General features: G+C 45.0%; 1 protein-coding gene across 3 annotated transcripts; it reads right to left on the bottom strand.

The window, feature by feature from the left end:
- Window positions 1-12,158: 12,158 nt before the first annotated feature.
- Window positions 12,159-17,925, bottom strand: TATDN3 (TatD DNase domain containing 3). Of its 3 annotated transcripts, none has more exons than XM_054629616.2 (10): window positions 17,347-17,925; window positions 17,227-17,259; window positions 17,073-17,146; window positions 16,809-16,893; window positions 16,008-16,070; window positions 14,872-14,981; window positions 14,425-14,480; window positions 13,501-13,613; window positions 12,660-12,740; window positions 12,159-12,385 (listed from the first exon to the last, which is right to left on the bottom strand). In XM_054629616.2, exons 1-10 carry the CDS (start codon window positions 17,908-17,910, stop codon window positions 12,242-12,244), a joined length of 1,323 nt encoding a protein of 440 aa, XP_054485591.2. In that variant the 5' UTR covers window positions 17,911-17,925; the 3' UTR covers window positions 12,159-12,241. The 3 variants fall into 3 exon arrangements, with proteins under 3 accessions (XP_054485591.2, XP_077032010.1, XP_077032011.1); XM_077175895.1 differs by having other exon boundaries at window positions 12,660-12,737; XM_077175896.1 differs by having other exon boundaries at window positions 12,660-12,734.
- Window positions 17,926-21,254: the final 3,329 nt, after the last annotated feature.

The following is a 21,254-nucleotide window of genomic DNA, read 5'->3' as shown; positions in this document are numbered from 1 at the left end:
ATAATCATGTCAACAAATATAGTTGGCAAAATTTATTGGGTTCTTATTCTCCAAGATTAACAGGCTCTTCATATATTACAAAAAATGTAACTTTCATTTGAATCCTTTATGCACAGTAAGTAAAGTGTAAATGCCCACAAAAAAATATTAATGAAATGCATGATCTGTAGAAAGGTTGTCTTAGATGAACATTCCCATTTTTGATCAGCACTGGAAGGTTATTAAATCTGGGGAAAGGCTTGGAGGCATTTTCAGTGTTACATCACAGATTCCCTCCACTGATACACCAGCACAGCCATGTGCTCTCAGGCAATCCTGATGCCTTGGGTTCATTTCCTTACTAAAAGATAACCAAAAAGCTGACAGGTGACATCAGCCTGGACCATCAGAGGGCTGTGGAACAGGAGGGATGGAGAAGCTGTGCAGATGCAGCCAGAGGCTCCCCCACAGCCTGAGGAACTGCTGGGCTGCAGTTCATCCCACCCCAAACACACACTGGGGGATGTGGCAGGACTCCACTAACACACTCCACTTAGCAACCCAGCTTACAAGAATTCAGTAATGTGGGAGTTTTCTCTGTTGGCTGCAGCAGGACCACTGGTCACTAAGTCAGAGAGAGCCTTCTGTGGATGCAGAATGTCCACTGAGAGCTCCTGCTCCCTGCCCAGCTGCATAGGAATGGGGAGCAAGCAGCTGGTGAAACCACTTTTCAGAGCAACAACAATAAAATCTTCACTCCGAGGATGTCTCAGAGTTACAAAAAAAAAGCACTATGCTCTTGAAAACACACGGTGTAACCCTCCTTCACTACCTGATTCTTTACACTTTACCTGCCTGTCCATGCACACAGATCCTTTGAAAATTAAATGGAAGGGACATATGATTTTGGAGCCACTAAGAGCCTGGTATGAAAATGTGTTTTAGAGACAGATTGCTCACCCAAGCTTGAGAAACATTGCTACTTTTACTGTTGAGGAAAACCAAATATTTAGTAACAGCTTGAAGCTTCCAATTTCTCTCTGAAGAGGTTATCAGCAGGAAGAGAGCCTCTAAAGGTCTACATGCATTCCATGGGGAAGATGCTGGCTGACCTCAGCTTAACTAAAAACCAGCAGGATTTTTTTTTTGTTTAGACTGGGTAACAATAAAAGATTCCTGCCCAGGACCCTGGCTGTGAAAGTACATTATAGAAAATGCATTGACATTCCAGCAAGGTTAATCATTCTAACAGGAAGTCAGAGGGACAGACACCAGGGACTCTCCTTGCTGGAGCTCCTCTGTTGGGAAAGCACTCCAAGAGTTCTCCAAAGACCCTTTTGAACAGTAGGCTTTTGCATCACAGCTAGAAGATATAAACTATTTCAGATGAGCTGCAAACCCACAATCTTTCACAGAAAACTCCCTCTCTTTTACTGTCAGGGGAGACAAACTTAGTGCCCATATCAACCAGTGGGCAGCTCCTGTGCCAGGACAACCCCAGAGCATGTAGAACTTTTTGCATGTGAGTGACAACATCTACTCCATGCAGATGTTTAGAGAGCCTAGCCTTCTGCTCCCTCCTCCAGCCTGCACACTGACCAGCTCCTGGTGGCACCACAGGGAATGGAGGGCACTCAGCACCTCCAGCAGTCACCCAGCTCCTGACATCCCTGAGGAGTCCACAAATACATTCATCAGTGTGTTTCACTGGAGCAGCAGTCAGATGGTATCAGCCCAACAGCTGTAGTGTTGTGGTGGTGTTCGCAGGGGTCCCAGGATGAGGGAGGAGATGAGAGTCTTGACTCCATGTTTCAGAAGGCTGATTTATTATTTTATGATATATATTGTATTAAAAGAAAATGATATATTATAACTATACTAAAAAAATAGAAGAAAGGATTTAATCAGAAGGCTAGCAAGGAAAGGAACGGAATGGAATGATAATAAAATCTTGTGACTGAGCAGAGTCTGAGATAGCTGGACTGTGATTGGCCATTAATTAAAAACAACCTCATGAGACCAATCAAAGATGCACCTGTTGCATTCCACAGCAGCAGAAAATTATTGTTTACATTTCGCTTCTGAGGCCTCTCAGCTTATCAGGAGAAAAAATCCTAGCAAAAGGATTTTTCATAAAATATCATGGCAACATAGTGTCCACCTAAAAATTGTTTATCTGTCTTGTGAGTACTCTGTGGCTCTTAAATATAGGATGACAGAATTTATTTTGGAAAAGATCTTTAAGATCATCAAGTCCAACTGTGAACCCAGCACTGCCAAGTCCACTACTAAACCATGTCCCTTAGTGCCACATCTGCATGTCTTTTAAATACCTCCATTATGGTGACTCCAGCACTTCTCTGAGCTGCCTGTTCCAACACTCAAAAACCCTTTCAGTGAAGAAGTTTTTCTTAATATCCAATCTAAACCTCCCCTGGTGGAGATTGAGGCCATTTATTCTTATCTGCACCAGAGCAGGTGGGGATATAAACATGAGAGAATGGCCCCTGAGAAGCAGTCTCACTACAGCAATCCATACAGCAACATGCAAAATACATCCCAGCTCTGCCAGAATGGCATTCAGACTGTTTAAGCCTTTGGAGATAATCCTACAATTCCAATGAACTGCAAACACAGGGTGAACAGAGCATTTGTTTCCCTTAAGACCTTAGGCAGTACCAACAGTTCATAGCTTTCAGAAACCTTAGGAGGGGAATGAGGTGGAAATAACTTGGGTCCTGGGAATAACTGTGCTTTGAGTGCTCTCTCCTCTCTGCTGGCTGTACAGCTACCCTGGGAGCTGTGCTCAGGACAAAGGTGCTGTTGGGTGCCAGAAGGCAGACCCTCAGAGCTGCTGAGAGGCACAGGGCAGCTTCACACCCTGGTGAAAGACCATCACAGCCAGGAGCAGCCTGGCAGCTTCAGAGCACCGTGCTCAGGGACATCCCTGCATCCCTCCTGCCAGCCCAAGGGAAGGGACAGGGAGAGCTCTGATTGCCTCCCTTTACCCAGGCAGATTTGGCTGTCTTGGTGACTCCTGTCAGCCCAGCTACTGCCAGGATAAATGTCAGTGCTGGAAGCAAAAGTCCTTGTTCCCCTTCCTCAGACCAGAGGGAGGGGATGGAGCAGCCAGAGCCTGGGGCAAGAGCAGAGCTGGGTGATGTTGGGATGGACGGTGGTGAAGGTGGAGCTCCCACTGCTCCCTGACAAGGGATGGGCTTGGCAGAGGCTGCATTTTTTGAGGAACTGAAGATATCTATATATTTGGGAAATTTTATTTATTTATAAACACCAAACTGTTTCACTGAGAGTGTCATACTGAGCTTTCCCTTTAGAAGTGTGGAAATGTTTGGTTTTATGTGGGGAATGCTGAAAAATAAATATGCCTCTAGTTTCAAGATGGGCAGGTTTTTTTCAAAACAACAGCTTATAGGAGGCTTAGCTTCAAACTGCTATGTGACTTCTCTTTCTCATTGGGTTTTTTTTTTTTTTCCAAAATCAAAAAAATCCCAGTGTCTCATTATCACTCCAAAGGGAAACATGGACATTGATCTGTTTCATGGCAACCCCAGCCAATTCCTCATCCCTGCTAGTATTACTTTTCCTTCTACACTGATTCAGATACTGGAAAATTATATTTGCAAGAGAGAGAAAAAGGTGAAGGCTCATGCAATCCAATTATAACCCTGTTGAAATAACTTCCAGGAACTCTGCAAGGATTAACCTGATCAAGCTTGTAATGGCAAGAGGGAAAAAAATAATAGCAAGAAAATAATAATAATAACAAAATAATAAAAGAAGAATAATAACCAGCTGGTACCTTTTCTAGGATGACAGACTGTGTCCCAGCAAAGTTATGGAGCAGCATGTCCTGAACACCCACAGTGATGAAAGCCAGGGAGCTGGGATCAGGCTGCAGAATTGAGCAGCCCAAAGCCTGTGTATCAAACTTTCTTACAGCAGGATGAGAATGCTCCAAGACTTTAAGCAGAACTACAGCCACCAAAAAATGCAGAGCCTGGACTTGTTAACCCTGCCCTCCATACGGTGAAATGGCTGCTGATATTCCCTTGACCCACTGGTAGGTGGGCAAGGACACCAAGTTAACTTACCAGTCACCAGAGCACTGGCAATGGGCACCTAATTTTTCATTTAGCACCTTCCTGGTCCAAAATGGGACTTGCAAATACAGGAAAAGTCTTTGTTGCAATTGCTCAGCTGCCTCTCTTCCAGGTCCATGGCACTTTTTTCTGTCCTGCTGTCTTCTGTCATGTTTTAATTGAAGATATTGGGTTTTTAATGAGTGGAAAGGACGTCTTTTTCCCCATTAGATGAGTAAAATTTGGCATATACGTATCTGCTTAAAATAGTCCACAGGGAGAAAAAATATCTCACAAAATAATACTTTCTTCCACAATAAAAGAAAACACACTGTACTGGGTAATGCTGTGGCAGTGCCTGTTTTGCTCCACTACTTCCACCATTCCTCCCCCAAAGTTACTCCTTGGTCTTGGTTTCACTAATTTTCAGGTGTATTTGGGGATTCCTTATGTTACTAGGTCTGTACCAACCAGCACCCTTGAGTCTCTGAGATGAAGAACCATAAAAAGAAGTCTCCTTTGGGAGAATCTTGAGGAAAGGGCTAGGAAGTCTGCCACATCCTCATCAGAGGCACAGTTGGAAAGGAACAGTTTTCCAGTTGGCTTTTGGCAAAGACACCATGCTCCTAGATGTTAGTGCTCACAAGTATGGTTATCTTTCCATCTTAAACCACTGAACACTTAGATAAACTTCAAAACAATCACCAGTGTTCTTTAGGGGATGCCTGTGGAGCTGTGATGCAGGAAACAGGTGTTGAGCCTAGTTAAAGTCCCATTTACAAAGGAGACACCCTGAAAAGTTCTGACTCCTCCAGGCAGGTCCAGCTGCTTTGCTGTGCCAGGGGCTGCACAGGGCTCTCTGCTGCTCCTCACATTGCTGAGCCATGGACACAATCCATGGAGTGAAGTTCAGCCCAATTCACACAAAAAGTTATCTAAAACTTTGTGAAATGTGATTAACTTCAAAATGGGGGGATCTAATGCCTTTGCTAGCTTAATTTTCTCAGGAGAGTGGCAGAAGCTTTTATCAGAGAAGAAACAGAGCAGCAAACAGCACCCTTCAAAAGACAACAAACCTTGAAATATAGTAACATATAAATAATAAAAATCAAGAAAATGTGATAACAGCTGCAAAAACACTCCTGGCACAGATTAAAGTAGCTTCAGTAGCTTCCCTACAGTGTCTTCATTGCAGGAAGATATTAGCATTTCAGACATCTATCAATATGCTCTCCTTGTGGGATTTTGCAATTTTCATTTTACTCCTGCATGGATGTTTAGCCAAGAAAATGAAGTTTTGAGGTTTAGTCTTAACTCATTTCATATCTATCCATGCAGAGGAGTGTAAGCAGTCAGAGGTTACAATGAGTTACCTTCAGACAGTTTCCACATAGCCAAATCAAGCATCCTCTGGTTCTGCAGAAATCAGAGCAGATTACCTCACCAATGGCCTCCAGCTTAATCTTTGTGTTTCTTGAAGAGCAGGACAGATTCCATGGCCTGTAATAAACCAGCTGAGCCATGGCAAACAAAGCCACAATACAAACTTTATTATGGCACAACTTGAAAAGCAGACCATGAAAATGACTGTCCAGGACAGAGGCTACCAGTCTCCTGTGTTGCTGACAGCTTCTAAATAACCTAATTACTCAGCCCTTTGAGAACAAAATTAAAAGATAGATTCAAAGGAGGTTGGAGGGATGTTAGTCCAGGTAACTCTGCTAGTGAGCAAAGAAAGGCCCCATTCTTCATCATTTGGCTGAACTGAGCCTCATCTTTTAAGTACTGAGAAACCTCTGAGAAACCTTTTAAAAGGTCTCTGGCAGCTGGTCCTGTGTCCTTTCCAGAGGAAAGGCAGTTGTCAGTGCCAGGGAGCAGGTCTTGCTGAGCCACCCTTCCAGACCAGTCCCAAAATCACTGCCTTTTCAGCCAAGCCCTTCATCACTTTGGGCTATTGTGCTGGTTTGGGCTGGGGTTAACTTTCCTCAAAGGGCCTGGTACAGGGCTGTGTTTTGGATTTGCTTTCTGCACAGAACTGTAAATAAATCAAATACCTCGACTCTGTGTGTGGATTGGCCTCTTGCACAGCGGGTGAAATAAAGTGTAAGAAACCAGTTTGGAGCAACAACAGCAGCCTACATGTGCTGGTCAAGAAACGCCATCTTTGGATAAATGTCACACACGAGGATTGTCAGTGGATGTGCTGCACTCACCAGGAGCACAGGAGGGATTATTTTGGACTGTGCTGACATCTGCTTGTGCACATTATACACCCCATTAGCCCACTGCACGTGCACCCACCATTGCTTCGACCCAGCACAGAAGTCCTGTGTAGTACAGAGCTGAGTTTCCACCCTGACTTTTCCAGGCAGGAATAATGACCCCTAGAGAAAAGGGAAGTTACCTGGTGATGTTGTGACTGGAGCTCCCCACATGGTGCTCCATTTAACTTGTTCCCACAGCACTCCATTTGTTTGCTTCCTAACCCTTTGTTGTGAGGAAATGATGTCCAGAAATGATCTGAGCACAAAAACACTCTCTCTATATGGTTATAACAATAAAGCCAGTGCCAAGCAACACTTCAAAGCTGCCCTCTCCACTTCAGAAAGACAGACCTTCCTGTTAGATAACCCCAGGTCCATTCCACAGGTTCACCAGTGCTCATAGGCTGAGCAGACCTAAGAGGCTCCAAGGTCCAATTCCACCCAGGAGATGCATCATCCCATGCACACACATTTCTATGGAATTCATTTAACATACTGCCCTTTAGTCCACATCCACAACTCAGAGGTTTTGTACAATGGTCAACAAAATCTAGCAAAGAGACAAATGTCTTGGAGGTACAAAGTCCCTAGATGGTTTGTGGGAGTTTTGGACAGGTAGATGACACTGTCCCCATTCCCTCTTGTGGCTACCAAGAGGCGTCACACACCTAGCTGCTGAGGCTGATGCCAGCACTATCCAAACATGATCTACCCAGACTAATCTTGCCTAAATGACAATCCAACAGGCTCGGGGCAGGCACCATGGAAGAGGCATGGGAATTACAAGGAGATGACAGGGACACAGAAGAAAGCCAAGGTGATGTGACAAGCAGAATCCAGAAGGTACATGGAGGAGCTGGTTGTACCATGACTGGGAGAAACACTGGGAGCTGCACTGGGATTGCTGGGCTGTAATGGGAACATTACAGGACATGGGTAGGAGATTGGGATCGCTGTGGTCAGGCGACCATAAATCCCTGGGGAAAAAAGCATTATTGGTTGTGCTGCTTGTGAAACAACTTCCATCAATGCTGCATCATGTGCCTTAAGGTGTGATTGGGCACCAACAAGGACCCCAGCACCCATTTGCACTCTTGGTGACAAAGCACACAGCCCTGGTACAGCCAAAAGAGCAGATGCAAAGCCCATATGGGAACACTAAACAAATTAAACCCAGTGTCCACACTCTGCCACAGAAATACAAAATCTATGTGACTGTGGCGCTGCCCATCTGCTCTGCTCTGAATGGGATGAACCCCACCCCACACAGGATGGAGTCAGGATGCACGTGGGGGGCTGAGGGGGCAGGGACACGTCAGCTGCTCTTCCCTGCAGCCAGGGCAGCCCAGGTGCAGTACAGGCAGGCAGCCACGGGGACCTCGCAGCAGATGGAGAGAGAGGAGAGCGGCCTCAGCACCACGGGCTCGGCGAGAGGGACTGACAGGGTGGGGAGCACAGAGAGCTCTCCTGCACTGCAGGCAGGCTTTAACAGCCGGCCCAGGCACAGACCCAGCCCGTCTGCCTGCTGATATCTGGGGCAGCAGGGCCTCAATCACACTGCCCATACTGTCACTTTTCCAGGTCTCACCCCCTGCTCTTCCAGAACAGGGAAGAGATGTAGCCCTGCTCCCCCACTTGTCGCTGCTGCTTCATGGTCATTCAGGCAGCTGCACTCGCCCTTGTATGGGTAGCTGAAGGTTTGCTCAGCCTCAGCACAGCCAGGGCTCTGCTGTGGCAGGCTGGGCTCATGTGAATCACTGCCCACAGACACCACACAGCTGCCTCACCTTCCCTCAGAGGCAGGGTACAAGGCATATTACCTCACCCACACACTGCAGACAAAATCCATATATACTGATTCTGCCTCTTTGGTAGGACATCAGATATGCTCCTCCAGACTCCTTGTCCTCAGTGCCATGCCTCAGAGGGACTCCAGTGCCTCAACACTTCTGCTTCCTCAAGGGAACCCCACTGGTGTTTTCATCAGCAGACCTGAGCAGGGTAGTGGCACTGATCTCCTGTGCTTGCACCAAGCAGCATCTCTCTGAGCACAGCAACAAGCATCTGGGGAGATGGGCACCAGCCCCTGCCCCAGGGTTCAGCAGGACCTGGATCCTCACTATGGTTCCTCCTTGTTTTGTCACACACAGGAGCTCAAAGGGGCATAAAAGTCCAGCAGCTCCTGGAGGAGGCACTTGGCACTCACTGCATGGTTGGGCCACCACCCAGTGCAAGCAGGGTTTACATGCCCATGCCCCAGGAGATTCACACTGACAGAAAAGCCAACCCCAGCAGGGAAAATGAACAGATGGATAACCACCTGCTGAAGAGGAAAATGTTGAGACAACTGAGTGATATGGCAATTCATGTCCTTTCTTTGATCTCAGCAGTGTCTTTGTACTGCATATAGAAAGCAAAGAGAACAATAAAGCTTTATGCTAAGCCAGTGACTTTCTCAAATTCACTTTCCTGCTCTGTAATGGGAACAGAGGATTGAACCCCAGCCTGCATTAATGAAAAAACAAACAAAAGCAGAACTTCATAAGTGATGAAAGTTGCATTTCCAGCCATTCATTTATTTGCTTTTGCCTCTTAAGAGCCTATCTATGCATTGCATAGGAGTCTGTTGGAAGCACCTCAGTAAAAGGTAAAAGTCTTTAGTCCATTGGTCTAAACTCTTATCATGATAATCAGCAGGAATAAGAAGCATTTCATCAACTTGGCCTCATTACCATCTCCCCATTTGCTCCCATGTCATATTCTGGAAAAACTCAGAGCACTTTGCCCCAGAGTTCAGGAGATTCAGCCCCTGTTAATACATGGCTAAAAACAAATTTCAGGAGAAAGGCCCTAGGAGGGTGATCCACCTGCAGCCCTCCAAAGACTATTTCTGTGAGCACAGATAGAGCCCTTCCTTGTTTTTTTATCACTCCATGTACATCCTGCAAGGTAAAATGACATGGGGAGTCTTGCAAAGTACAACCAGATCCACTGTTTGTAGCATCCTAAGGAAAGCTGATGGCTGAAGGTATGATGGAGATTGAGACCTACCACTTTCCACACTGCTGCAGACAATCTGTGCCATTCCCCTCACTGAAACAGAGGTCACCTGGGCTGTGTGTGACCTCCAAAAGTGGTGGCATGGCTGAAAAGAAAACTTGGGTCACACTAACTTTCCCAAAAACTAAATTTGCACTGTGTCCTTCCTCCAGTACATCCTTGGCCATTTCAGTCTCCTGTGTTATGTAGGGGAAGGCATGGTTTATCCAGACCTGAGAAGCTTGCAACAGGGTTCAGGACACACATGGATGTTGCTAAGGCCAACCTCTGTGGGGATGAAGGGCTTCACAGTGCACAGCCATGCAGCTCCCCAAAAGCCATCCTGCCTTCCCCAGCCTCTGCAGGCCAGGTGTTGGCCTGGGAATGCAGGCAGAAATCCAAGCTTTCTGTTAAATCCTCCTTTTGAGGTAAAGTTACAGAACGACTGCTGAGGACCAGCGATGTTTTCCAGAACATCAGAAACCACACTTTCTCTTCCCTGCACAGCAGTACCCCCAGTCCTGAGTGAGCACCCTAGAGTTTCCTGTGCAGGGAAACAACTTTATTTCCAGTGCCTGCTGCCCACCCCCAGCACTGAGTGCAGTGACTGGGGCACAACTTGCACAGGCAAACCAGCAGCACTGGGAAAAGGGTGCTGCTTCTGACCCTTGTTGTGTCAGGGATGCCAAGGCAGGGTGGGAGTGACACTGAGTTTTCCTTTTCTGGGACTCCAGGTCACCTACTCCATGACTTAGCTCCGGCGCCGCAGGTCTAAGGAGAGCACAGAGCTGGTTTGTTTTGCCGTGGCCCCCTGCCAGGCTCACCCTGCCCATGGCTGTTGCAATGCCAGCCCTCCCTGGCCCAGGGGAAGCAACTCTGTGCCTCCTCCACCAGCCTCAGCCACGCTCCTGCACCACCAGCAGCAGCTTCAGGCCTGCTGCTGCAGGGCCCAGGGACCTGGGCTGTCCCAGAGCCCCATGGCCCCCGGGGGCTGCCCACCCTCGGCAGTGCCCTGCCCACACAGGAGCTCCAGCATGGGAGTGTGCTGGAGGTTTCTGCCACAGCAAAAGGGATTCAACCACTCAGGAATCATCCTACTGCAAGGCTAAGGCTGAAACAGAGCAATGCCACCCCCCTGCAGAGACAGCGATTTTGAGGAGACTCCTTAATATTCCCCCTTCTTGCAAAACCAGTGTTTTCATCCAATGCTAAGGATTCCATAGAGAAAAATAATTAGGTTGAAACTTCACAAACAGTTGGATGCTGCCTGACTTCTTACCCAGAGCACCTCCTCACATTGCAATTGCATTGGAATTTTGCATTCCCAAGCAATACTGGGAGACTTCCCAACACATAGGCAGCAGGAAGCACATTTAAGGCTGCCTGGTATCTATCACATTTAGCATCTCCAATGACATGATTATTAATTAAGTGAATCAAGCTAATATTCTGACTATTGCACACCTGTTCCCTAGCACCACCTGCAGGCAAACCCTGTCCTTGGCCCTGTTTAGTGAAAATGGTGCCCGCAGATCCAGGGTAAGGAACAGCTCTGACTCCTCTGGATCAAACACTCAGCAGAGATCCAGGTGTTTGCTGCTCTAAACACACGTTGTAGTAGAGACAAATTGTGCAAGTTTGGTTGTTTGCTGCAGGCTGAAAACTGTTTAGGAACACATTTAAACTTAATAAGCTAGTTCTAGTCAAAAGGCAGAACAACTGTTCTGATAAAGGCAGCAAAAAAAAACCTCTTGACAATGTGGTTTTAAGAAACTGAGGAAGATGAGGTGGAGGAAAACAAAACTTTATGATGGGCATCACTTACACTGCAAGCTTTGGCCCCTTCTCCTCTCTGAGGTGGTCATGAACTAAGTTAATGCTTGTGTATTTTCTTCATTGACCTGGTAAAACTCCCCATAGTGAGAGAAAAGCTCCACTTCCCTAGTGGCCCTCAGAACAGTTGTGTGCCATATAAAACCCATCTCATTCAATTGCTGGTTTATAATCAACAACGTTTTGATCAGTATTTCACAGGACCACATCCACACAGGTGCTGTGAAGGAGCACCAGATTCAGCTTTAGGACACTGGGCAACATAGATGAATCCACAGAGACCACCTCCAAGATATCACAAAACTGAGCTTGTCTCCCTTTCACATCCTGTGTCTCCTGGTACTGAGCAGTCAGAAGAGTGAGTCCTTGAACTAAGACCAAACCCAGGCTTTTTGCTTTGAACACAACTCAAAAAATAAAGTATTTTAAAAATCCAAGAAAATCCATCTTAAAGTAGCCAAGGAAAAGGAGAAGGGCTATAATTCTTCTAACTGTATTTTGAAAAGATGTTGCTTCTGCACCACTCAGTCCAGTCAGCACAGAATACAGAGAATGTCCTTCCAGCTGGGTTTTTTAATGGCTCAGAAAGGGATGTGCAGGCTGCCAGTTCTAACAGGAGCTTTCTTATCATGCCTGGGTCCACAACTTGTGACTTTCAGTCAGCAGAAACAAGGAGTGAAGGGGACATCAAGCACTGTACAGTGGCCATCTCCCAGACTAGGAGCAGCTGGGAAAGCAGCCTGAGAAACTAAACTGACAATTTTATGGTGCTCTCCTTTACAAACTATTTGCTCAGAAACGTGAGAGATGCAAAGGAACAACATGCCTTTATCACATTAATGAGATTATTATGGTGCACACCAAAAGCCTTTGAGAAATTCCCTATTTTCATCCTATCCAGCTATATAACACTCCTTGCTTCTTGAGCTTCCAACTGTGAAACTCCACTTTAACACAAGATGTTGGTTTTATTAATTACACCACAAGTAATACTTTCTGCAACATCATATATTTCAGTTTCTGAATCTATATCCGAATAAAGTGCTGAAGTTTAGGGAATACTTTTAGTGCATTCTGTGTAGTCACTTCTATAACTTCTCCAACTGGAATTCCTTTAATTTTGGCAATGTATTCAGCAGCAATGTAAATATTTTTGGGTTCATTCCTCACCTGGAAAACAAACAAAACCAATCAAATTACAGACCCATAGAGATCACAAGTGTTTCAGATTCAGTACTTTCTGACACAACTTCAGTCACACTGTGGCACATGTGGCAGAAAAAATTACATGTATCCATTCCTCTTGAATCAAGTTCCCTTGGTAGCTTCTTTCCTCTCTGTAACCACACTTAAGACTACTTCACTATCCTGTGCCAGCAGCTGACCTCCACAAGGTGTGGGTTTGGATGCAAATAGGCAGAAGTCCCTCCCTCCCATCACCCACCTGTTTTTCAGGCCCCAGTGCAGGAGAATCCGTTTCCAAGCACATATTTTCCAGTGGCAGCTGTTTCACAAGCTTCTGCTTCTTGAAGAAAATAAGACAGCCATTAAATGCTTTATGCACTTAAAACTGTGGGGGAAAAACATGAAGGGAGGATATTCCCTACATTTAGAGACAACATCAAAAGACTTTGGTGCCACTGTTTACATTTTATCAATGATTTCTGAATGGAAGCAAGAACACCAGGAGCTGCTCAAGAAGTCCCTTCAAATTAGGGTTCTGCTGTTCTCTAAATATCCAAAGTACTATTATCTCAAAGCTGAATTCATCATTATTTATTAAATAATGCAGGTATATTGCAGTTATAGAGTTGCCAGTGCAATTCTAATTTGCTGTTTTCTGTGCATATAGTATTTGTGTACCTTTTCCTCCTCTCTGCTTTACCTCTCAACCCCAGTTTGTTTTCCTTCCTCCTAAGTACCCATGCTCATCCCCATTTATATCCACTCCTCATGCTCCCTCCACTTGAATCAAACTTTTTCCTCTCTTACATTTCCTGAGCTTATCACAGAAAGCAATCCTGTCACAAAAACTACTCCTTCTCTACATGACGTGTCCCTGCTGTAAAACAGTCCAGTAACAGAATCTTCTGAAGAAGAGTTCACCGGAAACTGCAATAAAATGAGAAAAATCCCCCTTGTTTCTCAGGAACAGCTGAGCTGTTTTAGCCAGAATTCCCCCTCCAAAGTCCAGCTAAGGCAAAAGCCCCAGGCAGAAATTCAGCCAAAGTAAAAATGTGCAATGCATGGAGAAGGAGCAGATCCCAGCTGGAACAAAACATTACCTGTTCACTCCTTACAATGGAAGGAGGAATGGAGAAGTAGTATCCAGCTCTCACCCCTTCCATGGCTACAGATGGCTTCCCATCAAAGGCATGGAGCAACACCTTGGTAGCACCTTGGAGAAACAAAGCAAACCACATTCATCAGCAGGGTTACACAGGGCTGTCATGCCAGCTTCCAGTGGGACCTTGGTCCCATACAGAATTAACACAGAAACTCTGCACTATTGCTCCTGTGAAAAATGCATATTTTATGATTGGCTTTTCACAAATATAAAATGAATATTATATGTGTTATGTTAGAAAGTTATGCTGTATTAATTCTCTTAAGTAGTGTGTTAAATATAGTTTTAGGTTATAAAAATTGTTAAAATAGAAACTATGCTATATAAGATACTTTTTTTAAGGAAAGGACTCGCACCAGATAGCAGACACAGGACACCTAAATCTTTCAGAGAAAGAGAATTTATTGCCCCATTATCAGAAGAAACGAACTTCTTCCTGCCTCAAAGGCACTGTTAGGATTCGGAGGAAGAAGTTGACGATGACCAGACAGAATCCTGTATTTGAATGGAATTTATGCATCATGTATGAGATGTATGAACATGCAACAGGCTATTGCTTTTAAGGGTTAATCCTCTGTTAACGGGTGTCCTTCCCAGAAAAAGGTACCTGGACGTCCATAACTCTTTGTTTCTATTGTCTTATATTGTCCTAATTCAAATTGCCCAAATTATTATTACTCTAATTGTATTACTATTTTTATAACCATTTTATTACTATTAAACTTTTAAAATTTTAAAAACAAGTGATTGGTGTTTTTCACACTCCTGAGTTAAACACACACAAACTGATGTCAGGACGTGGCACAACTGGAGAAATCCTGTTGGCCAAAGCCATGGCAGAGGAAAGGCATTCAAAGCATACCTTGTTCCTTCAAGAGATTAATGGTTGGTCTTCCAGCTGAGCGGGAATGAACATTTCTGCACAGCAAGGAGAGGCCTAGCATTAGGAAATTTAGCCAAATACCCTATTCTTGCAAATACAAACAAACAGTATCTTGGGATGAAAATAATGAATCTATACTATAACTTTTATCAAGAAAAAGACCCAAGGATGTATTTATTAATCCTTTCAGCTAGTGAAGATATAGGAACAACATAGCACGGACAGGGAACATAAGGTGTCTGTACAGAAGTGCAAACATAAGGAAAATTCTACAATTACGTCTCAAACTGGAGACTGACAGGACACTTATGCCAGTTTAATCCATCTAAGGAAAGTTCTGTGGGCACTTAATAACCATAAATCCTGGGAAGTATTTCAACATGTTACTGAGACCTGGCAAATCCTCCTGGTATAAACAAAACCTACAGTGGCAAATCCAGTCTTCTTGCCAGCTCAATCTGCTTGATCAAAACCTGTCTTTGTCCTTCCTTCTGTTCATCGGTGCTGGCAAATCTGGGAGTGAAATCTAGTCCAACCTACAGTACAAGAAGAGAAGGGAAAAGTTTTACAGACCTAACACTTAACAAAACCATAATTAGACATACAAAGGCATACCATGATTCAAAACTGCAAAACATTTCAAAATATGAATAGAGACTGCAATTAAAATGAGCTCAGCTGCAGCTTAAATTAAAAGAATGCATTCTCAACCATAAGCTTTTCAACAATGAAAACATTTGTGGGTAGACAGCTACTAACAAGGGTATTTAACATTTTAGTCTGTAACTGGTTTTCTGGGGGTTTACATTCTATTGAATATTATGTCAGATTAAGTCTCAAATATGGATCTCCAGTATAGGCAAAATTTCTGACCTGAACCCATAGCTTTAATCCAATCTCTAGCAAAAATTACCCATTAATTCTATACTTTTTTGATGTAAACATGTTCAAATGTTTGTCAAAGCAGTCCCATTCACAGTTAGATGAAGAGAAATTCTTCATATACAGTACAACATGGCAAATTTAGCTACAAAACTCTGCCAAAACCTGCTTTTTCTGTAGCCAGTGCAGAACCAGATGTAAGTCCCTCTGGTACTAACACACAAATCGAGGCAGACTCCATCCTAAAGCCTCAATTCATTTATAAACAAATGTAAGACAGTAGACAACAGATGGATACAGATAGATGAAAGATTAAATAAAAGAACTGTACAAGTTACTGTGCTGTACTGAAATCACAGCTTAGACTAACTTTGTCAGAGAAAAAGGCAGGAAGGACCTGCCTTTGGGTATAACATGAGAGAGCATAAGTATGTAATCTTCCAACAACTCCAGCAGCATAAATTCCATCTATTTTCTAATAGCAATAACAAAGGAAAAGAAGGAATCAACCAAAGCTATAAAGGAAAGCACATTAAGAGAACTGCCAATCAGACTTAGTGCTTGTTCAGGCTGATAGCAATTCTTATCACATGCAGAAAAACAAGCATTGACTCAGTTTTTGTAATTCCAGTGACAGCTGCTGCTGGAGAGATTTAAACAAGTTATAGAATTCCACTCACTTCTCCAATCCCCACCAATTTGTCTTTGTAAAGTTCTATAAGAGGCAGCGCAGCATCCAGATCCTGCAAGAATAAAAGATGCAACTCTCACTGCCCTTACAAGAGGAAAGGGTTATGAACATTATGAGCATTATGATAAAATTGGTATTTCCTTCGCTGTTCTGAAATTCTGTACTTCACAACTTGCCATTACTGTGAGCTGTGCCATCAGATTTTAGAAGTCTGAAGGATTTATCTTCTTCACGTAATAACCATTTCATTTCCTATCTTCATTACACATTATTATTACATTCTGTATCTATATCTGTATCTATCTCTATATATATATTAATATGTATATATATAACTCAAAACCTTATTCTAAATAGTCCTGAGCTAACTTTTCACAATAGCAGCAGAGGTAATTAAAACAAGGCCCAAAAATAACTTAGTAACATTAAATAGCTGCAGACAGCTCCCTGAGATTTTTAGGATAAGGCCACAAACAGTTGCCTTCCAGTTCCCATGTTAACAAAGGAACATCTGCACATTTTGTTTGCTGTAAGCAAAGCACACTTGGGATTTCTAAAACCATTTCACTGCAGTAATACAGCCAGATGACTCCAGATAACAATTCTGCTTTAAAGGCTAACAGGGACAAATGGATATGCTGAGAGAGCCTGGGATTTGGTCCACTGGGTCTCCTTGCATGACAGAGGGCAGAAAAACCACTGGGCAGAGCCGAAGGTAAATCAGGCAGACCGGAGCATCCTGTCGTCTGTCCTGAAAAGTTCCAGCAGTATTTTAGAGGCCGCGTTTTACCTTCAAAGTAACACTGCGCTGCTCCTCTGGAGAAATCTCTTGAACGGGGTGAACTCCCAGGCATGGCAAGACAAACCCTGGGAATCTAGGCACGGAACAGATAGCGAGAGGGTGAAAGACCACAGAGACCCTAAGTTTAACGCCAGGAGCTCGCAGAGAGCGCAGGTTTAAAGCCCAGAAGGGCCGGCCTGACTGAGGGGGGCAGCGCATCCGCCGTCAGTCCCCAAGGCGCGGGTGGGCGCGGGATCCCGGCCGAACTCGCACCTCTCGGACAGCTCCACGACGCTCCGGAACTCGCCCGCCTGCTCCGACACCACCACCAGCGCCGACACGGCCGCCTGCGGCACACAGAGACCCCCGGCCCGCTGAGACCGGCGGGGCCGCGGGCAGAGGGTCCCCTCAGGCCGCCCCGCCTCACCTGCTCCGCCGCCCGCACCACGGCCGCCACGTCCTGCAAGAGACACGCACCGCCTCAGCCCAGGGCCGCGCCGGCACCCACTCCCCCCGGCCGCCCGCCCGCCGGCCCGCCGCGCCTCACCGGCTGGAAGCAGGCCGCGGCCAGGTGGCAGTGACAGTCCACCGGCCCCGCCATGCCGCGCCCGGCGGGAAGGCACCGGGCGGCCGCGGGTTCCGCTTCCGGGCCGGCATTTTCCCCGCGTCCCGGGCGGGAAATGGAGGCGCCGCCGGAGCCCGAGGCGGCGGGCGCGGGGCCGGGGGAGGCGCGGCGGGACCCGCGCGTGCGGTGCTGCTCGCGGCGCGGGCTGGGCGCGGTGCTGGAGCTGTGCGCGCCTTTCGTGCGGGCCCTGGTGCAGGGACAGCCCGGCGGGGCCGCCGCAGAGGCGGACGCACTCTGGGTGAGCGGGGAGAGGGAGCGGGAACGGGAATGGGAGCGGGAACATGCCGGCACAGGGCCCGGCGGGCCCCGCTGGCAGCGCTCGGCAGCCGGGGTGAGTGGCAGCTTGCCCCGGGGTGGCCCCCGGGGGCTCTTCCTGCGGGAGGGATGGATGGATAGATGGATGGATTCACGGATGCACCGATGGATTCTCAGTCTGCTCCGTGCCTTGCAGAACTTCGAGACAGCGGTGCGGGAGAACGTCACCATTAACGGGCAGCCCTGGGAGGAGGCCTCGGATGACTCCCGGCTGCAGAGCGGTAGGCGTCGGCTTCCATTCGCTTCCCGCTCCCTGGGTTTGGCTTGGTTTGGTTTTGTCCAGAAGCAGAAGGGGCCCGATTGAAAGGGGAGGTTCTGACTTCATGTTTGGAAGTAAAAACTCATTCCTAGGATAACAGAGCATTGGAAAAGGCTGCCCAGAGCTTGTTTCCAGCATTGAAGGCTTCCAAAAACCCTCTGGAGCAACCTGTTTTGAAATGGGCTTTGACTCTGCTGTGAGCAGGAGGCTCTGGAGGGCCCCTCCAGCCTCAGTGTTGGGGGCAGTGACCAAGATCTGTCAGAGGACCCTAGGAGACTCTCTGTTGCTGCTATTGAATGTACAGATTAAGTGTTGAAAATTATTTCTATATAAATATGTGTAATAGAAACAATGTATTTTTAATTACTGTCTTTTGAATAATAGTAGTGGAGATTCTTGGTAGTCTGGTGTCCTAAGAAAATTTCAGTGCGGTCCATTCACTCACCTATGTTGGCTTTGGGTGGTCTTTGCTTGCAGTTTAATGCTTTTTGCAGTTATATAGAGCTGAAAATACAGATACATTGAGCTAAGTACGGAGCTGTTGAGCCCAAAACATTGAACTGTTTTTTGGTCAGGTTGCTCTGAGCACACATGGGCTCTGAGCAGTGTGATCTGGTTGAAGATGTACCTGCTCATTGCAGGAGGCTTGGACTAGATCACTTTTAAAGGCCCTTCCAACCCAGACTATTCTCTCATTCTGTGAAGTGTCTGCAGTTGTAATTCTAGAATGATAAAACTCCAGGTACTTTGACTACAAGGTCAAAAATGCATGGAACTCATGATGCAAAATGCAAAACTGAGACACTGTCATCTGCCCACAGCTGCATAAAGCAGGTGCAAGGACTGTATTGTGCTTTTTAATTTGATATAGTTTACTCATGTGCCTAGCTCTGATCCAGTTTGAGTCACCAAGAGATCTGTCAGTTTGTGCCTTCCGTATTTATGTTGATCAGTGGCTTAAGTCTTTCCTGTCTATATTTAAATGGTTTCATGTTGATCTTAAAACAAACAACCAAAACAAACTCACAGACTCCTAAAACCTTGGCTTTTCCTTCCTGAGTTTTGCAATCACTTGATTCTGCACTGAGTGACCCAGAGAGGGTGCTCAAAATCTATTCTTTACCACTAGATTGAAAACATTGCATGGCTTGCAAGTTATACTCAGCACATTAATGGGAACAGTGGATTTTAATGTTAAACTGCTTATTTGTGCACTGTGTGATGTAAAATCAGTTAGGCTTCCAATTACTGTTTGTACAGTTGGAGTTTGTTTAGTGCTTGTAAATCACACAGATAAACCATTTTTCTCCTTAGAAGATAGCCATTGCTTCCTAAGACATTCTTCACAGATTCAGTGTTCATAGGGAAATACATTTGTTATTTTTCCCCTGGATAGTTCTTTCCCTCTCCCCACCCCAGACCATTTACTTCAGAATAACTGGCCAACATCAAGTTATGCTCCAATCTCTATACTCTCTTAGCAAGGAGATTCGAGACATACATTTATTTCTATGTTGATAATTCTGCATGATTTTTTTTATTTGAGATCTGAAGCTTCTTTTTCTTGACAAGTTTGTCTCAAAAAAAAAAAAAAAATTGAGAATTCCACAGTAACTATGTGTGTTTGTCGCTTTCAGATTCCAATATTAAAATTCTGGAGGATCAATTTGATGAATTAATAGTAGAGACAGCAACTAGGCGTAAACAGTGGCCTAAAAAGATCCTGGTGCATGCTATCGAAACCATGAAAGCAGAGCAAGAGATGTTGGTGAGTAACCTAAGACTTCCAGAAAACCTTTGCATTAAGAAATCAATCATCCAGTGTTGACCTTTAAGCTCCTTCCCATGATTGCTTTTGATTCTTTATCATAAAATGAAATTGCTTTTTTTTCATTAACTGGTTCTGCAGTAACTAAGGGTTAAACTTAGTAAGTTTACTAAGGGTTGCTACAAAGCATTGTGGCTGTGTCTGAATTGGGTCTGTGGCACAAAGAAACTGTAGCACATTGCTTCAGCTTGGTGACTCAGGATTTACAAACCAGTAGGCACCTATTTATCTTCGAGTTCCTCAAGTCCTTGCCCAAGGGCTGGACTGGCTGAGGTTGAGGTGCTAAATGTTACACTACGTACAGATAGATAGTATCACATGCAGTGTACTGCTTAAAAAATGTCAGTGGCTTCCTAAGCACTTTTTTGGAGCTAGTAACTACTTCAAGTAATAATTTTCAGTAAAGCAAAGGGCAGTGTGGATTAATGAATCAACACAGTAAATTCTGGGGGATTTTTGACACACAGTGTAAAGTAATTACTGGCATTAAACAAGCCAGTTGTGTCCTCAGCTGCTGGATTTCTTCCCTGAAGTTATGTTAGGCTTTCCTTTTGCTTACCTCTTGATTAATTAGAATTCCTTTGGCAAAAAACAAGAGGCTGAGGCAGAGTCAAACACTGGCACAAGCTGCCCAGTGAAACTGTGCCATCTTCATCCTTGGAAAGATTCATGGAGACACTCAGACGTTGACTGGATGAGGTTCTGAGCCACCTGCCATAGTTGGCCCAACTTTCAGGAGGGTGTTTAGAGGTTCTTTTCAACTTCAGCTATTCTATACTAAAGCAGACAGGGAATTTTTTTGGAAGTTGTGTAGGAACCTGCATTGTATTTCTGAGGACTAAAATTGAGTAATGTTAACTCTCTAGGGTTGCCAGGCAGAGATGATTTACAGCAAGGAAAAGTGCATGGGTGCACTTTCATCTTACACCTGAGATAGTTTCTGATATATATTGTCTTTTGTGATCTGTTTAGTCAGTATATTAAGTATGTAAAACAAACAAAATCAACTTAAATAAAATATGCTATTGAATAGCACCAAGATTTAACAAGACCTTTTAATGTTTCTGCTACCTGAGTGCCACAGTGGGTTAGTTATTTGGAATGCCTCCCATACTGCTTTTTTTTCTCTTGCTGATCTCTTCAAAGTTTACACCACCACAACTAGACGATTATTTTAATTAAAATTGTCTGCAAAAGTTTAGTTTATCCCCGTAAGAATATGTAGAAATATGTGTAAGAAATATGGAAAGCCTAGTTTATCTCTGTAAATGGTTCTTTTATTTTCATCTCTCAGCTATTTCTGCAAAGGTACCAGTGGTCTCTTGGTTTTGGCTGAGGATTTCTTGTGTTCTTTCATCATCATAGCTAAATGAGTGATGCTTTCTGAGGCATAAAGAGCAGCCATGAAGATGTGATTTATCTGGAGAG

The sequence above is a fragment of the Agelaius phoeniceus genome, chromosome 3 (assembly GCF_051311805.1).
Source record: "Agelaius phoeniceus isolate bAgePho1 chromosome 3, bAgePho1.hap1, whole genome shotgun sequence".
NCBI classification, from domain to species: Eukaryota; Metazoa; Chordata; class Aves; order Passeriformes; family Icteridae; genus Agelaius; species Agelaius phoeniceus.
Note: the sequence above shows the minus strand (reverse complement) of the source record. Positions and strands in the feature narration are given on the sequence as shown.

Bases quoted from the DNA above. Each gene is read 5' to 3' on its own strand.
- TATDN3 (XM_054629616.2), bottom strand. From the start codon at position 17,910: ATGGTGACGTTCTCCCGCACCGCTGTCTCGAAGTTCTGCAAGGCACGG. The intron at 16,894-17,072 runs GTGCGAGTTCGG...TTCCGTGCCTAG, and splicing joins GTCGTGGAGCTGTCCGAGAG to ATTCCCAGGGTTTGTCTTGC. The intron at 14,982-16,007 runs GTGAGTGGAATT...CTTGTACTGTAG, and splicing joins AATTGGTGGGGATTGGAGAA to GTTGGACTAGATTTCACTCC.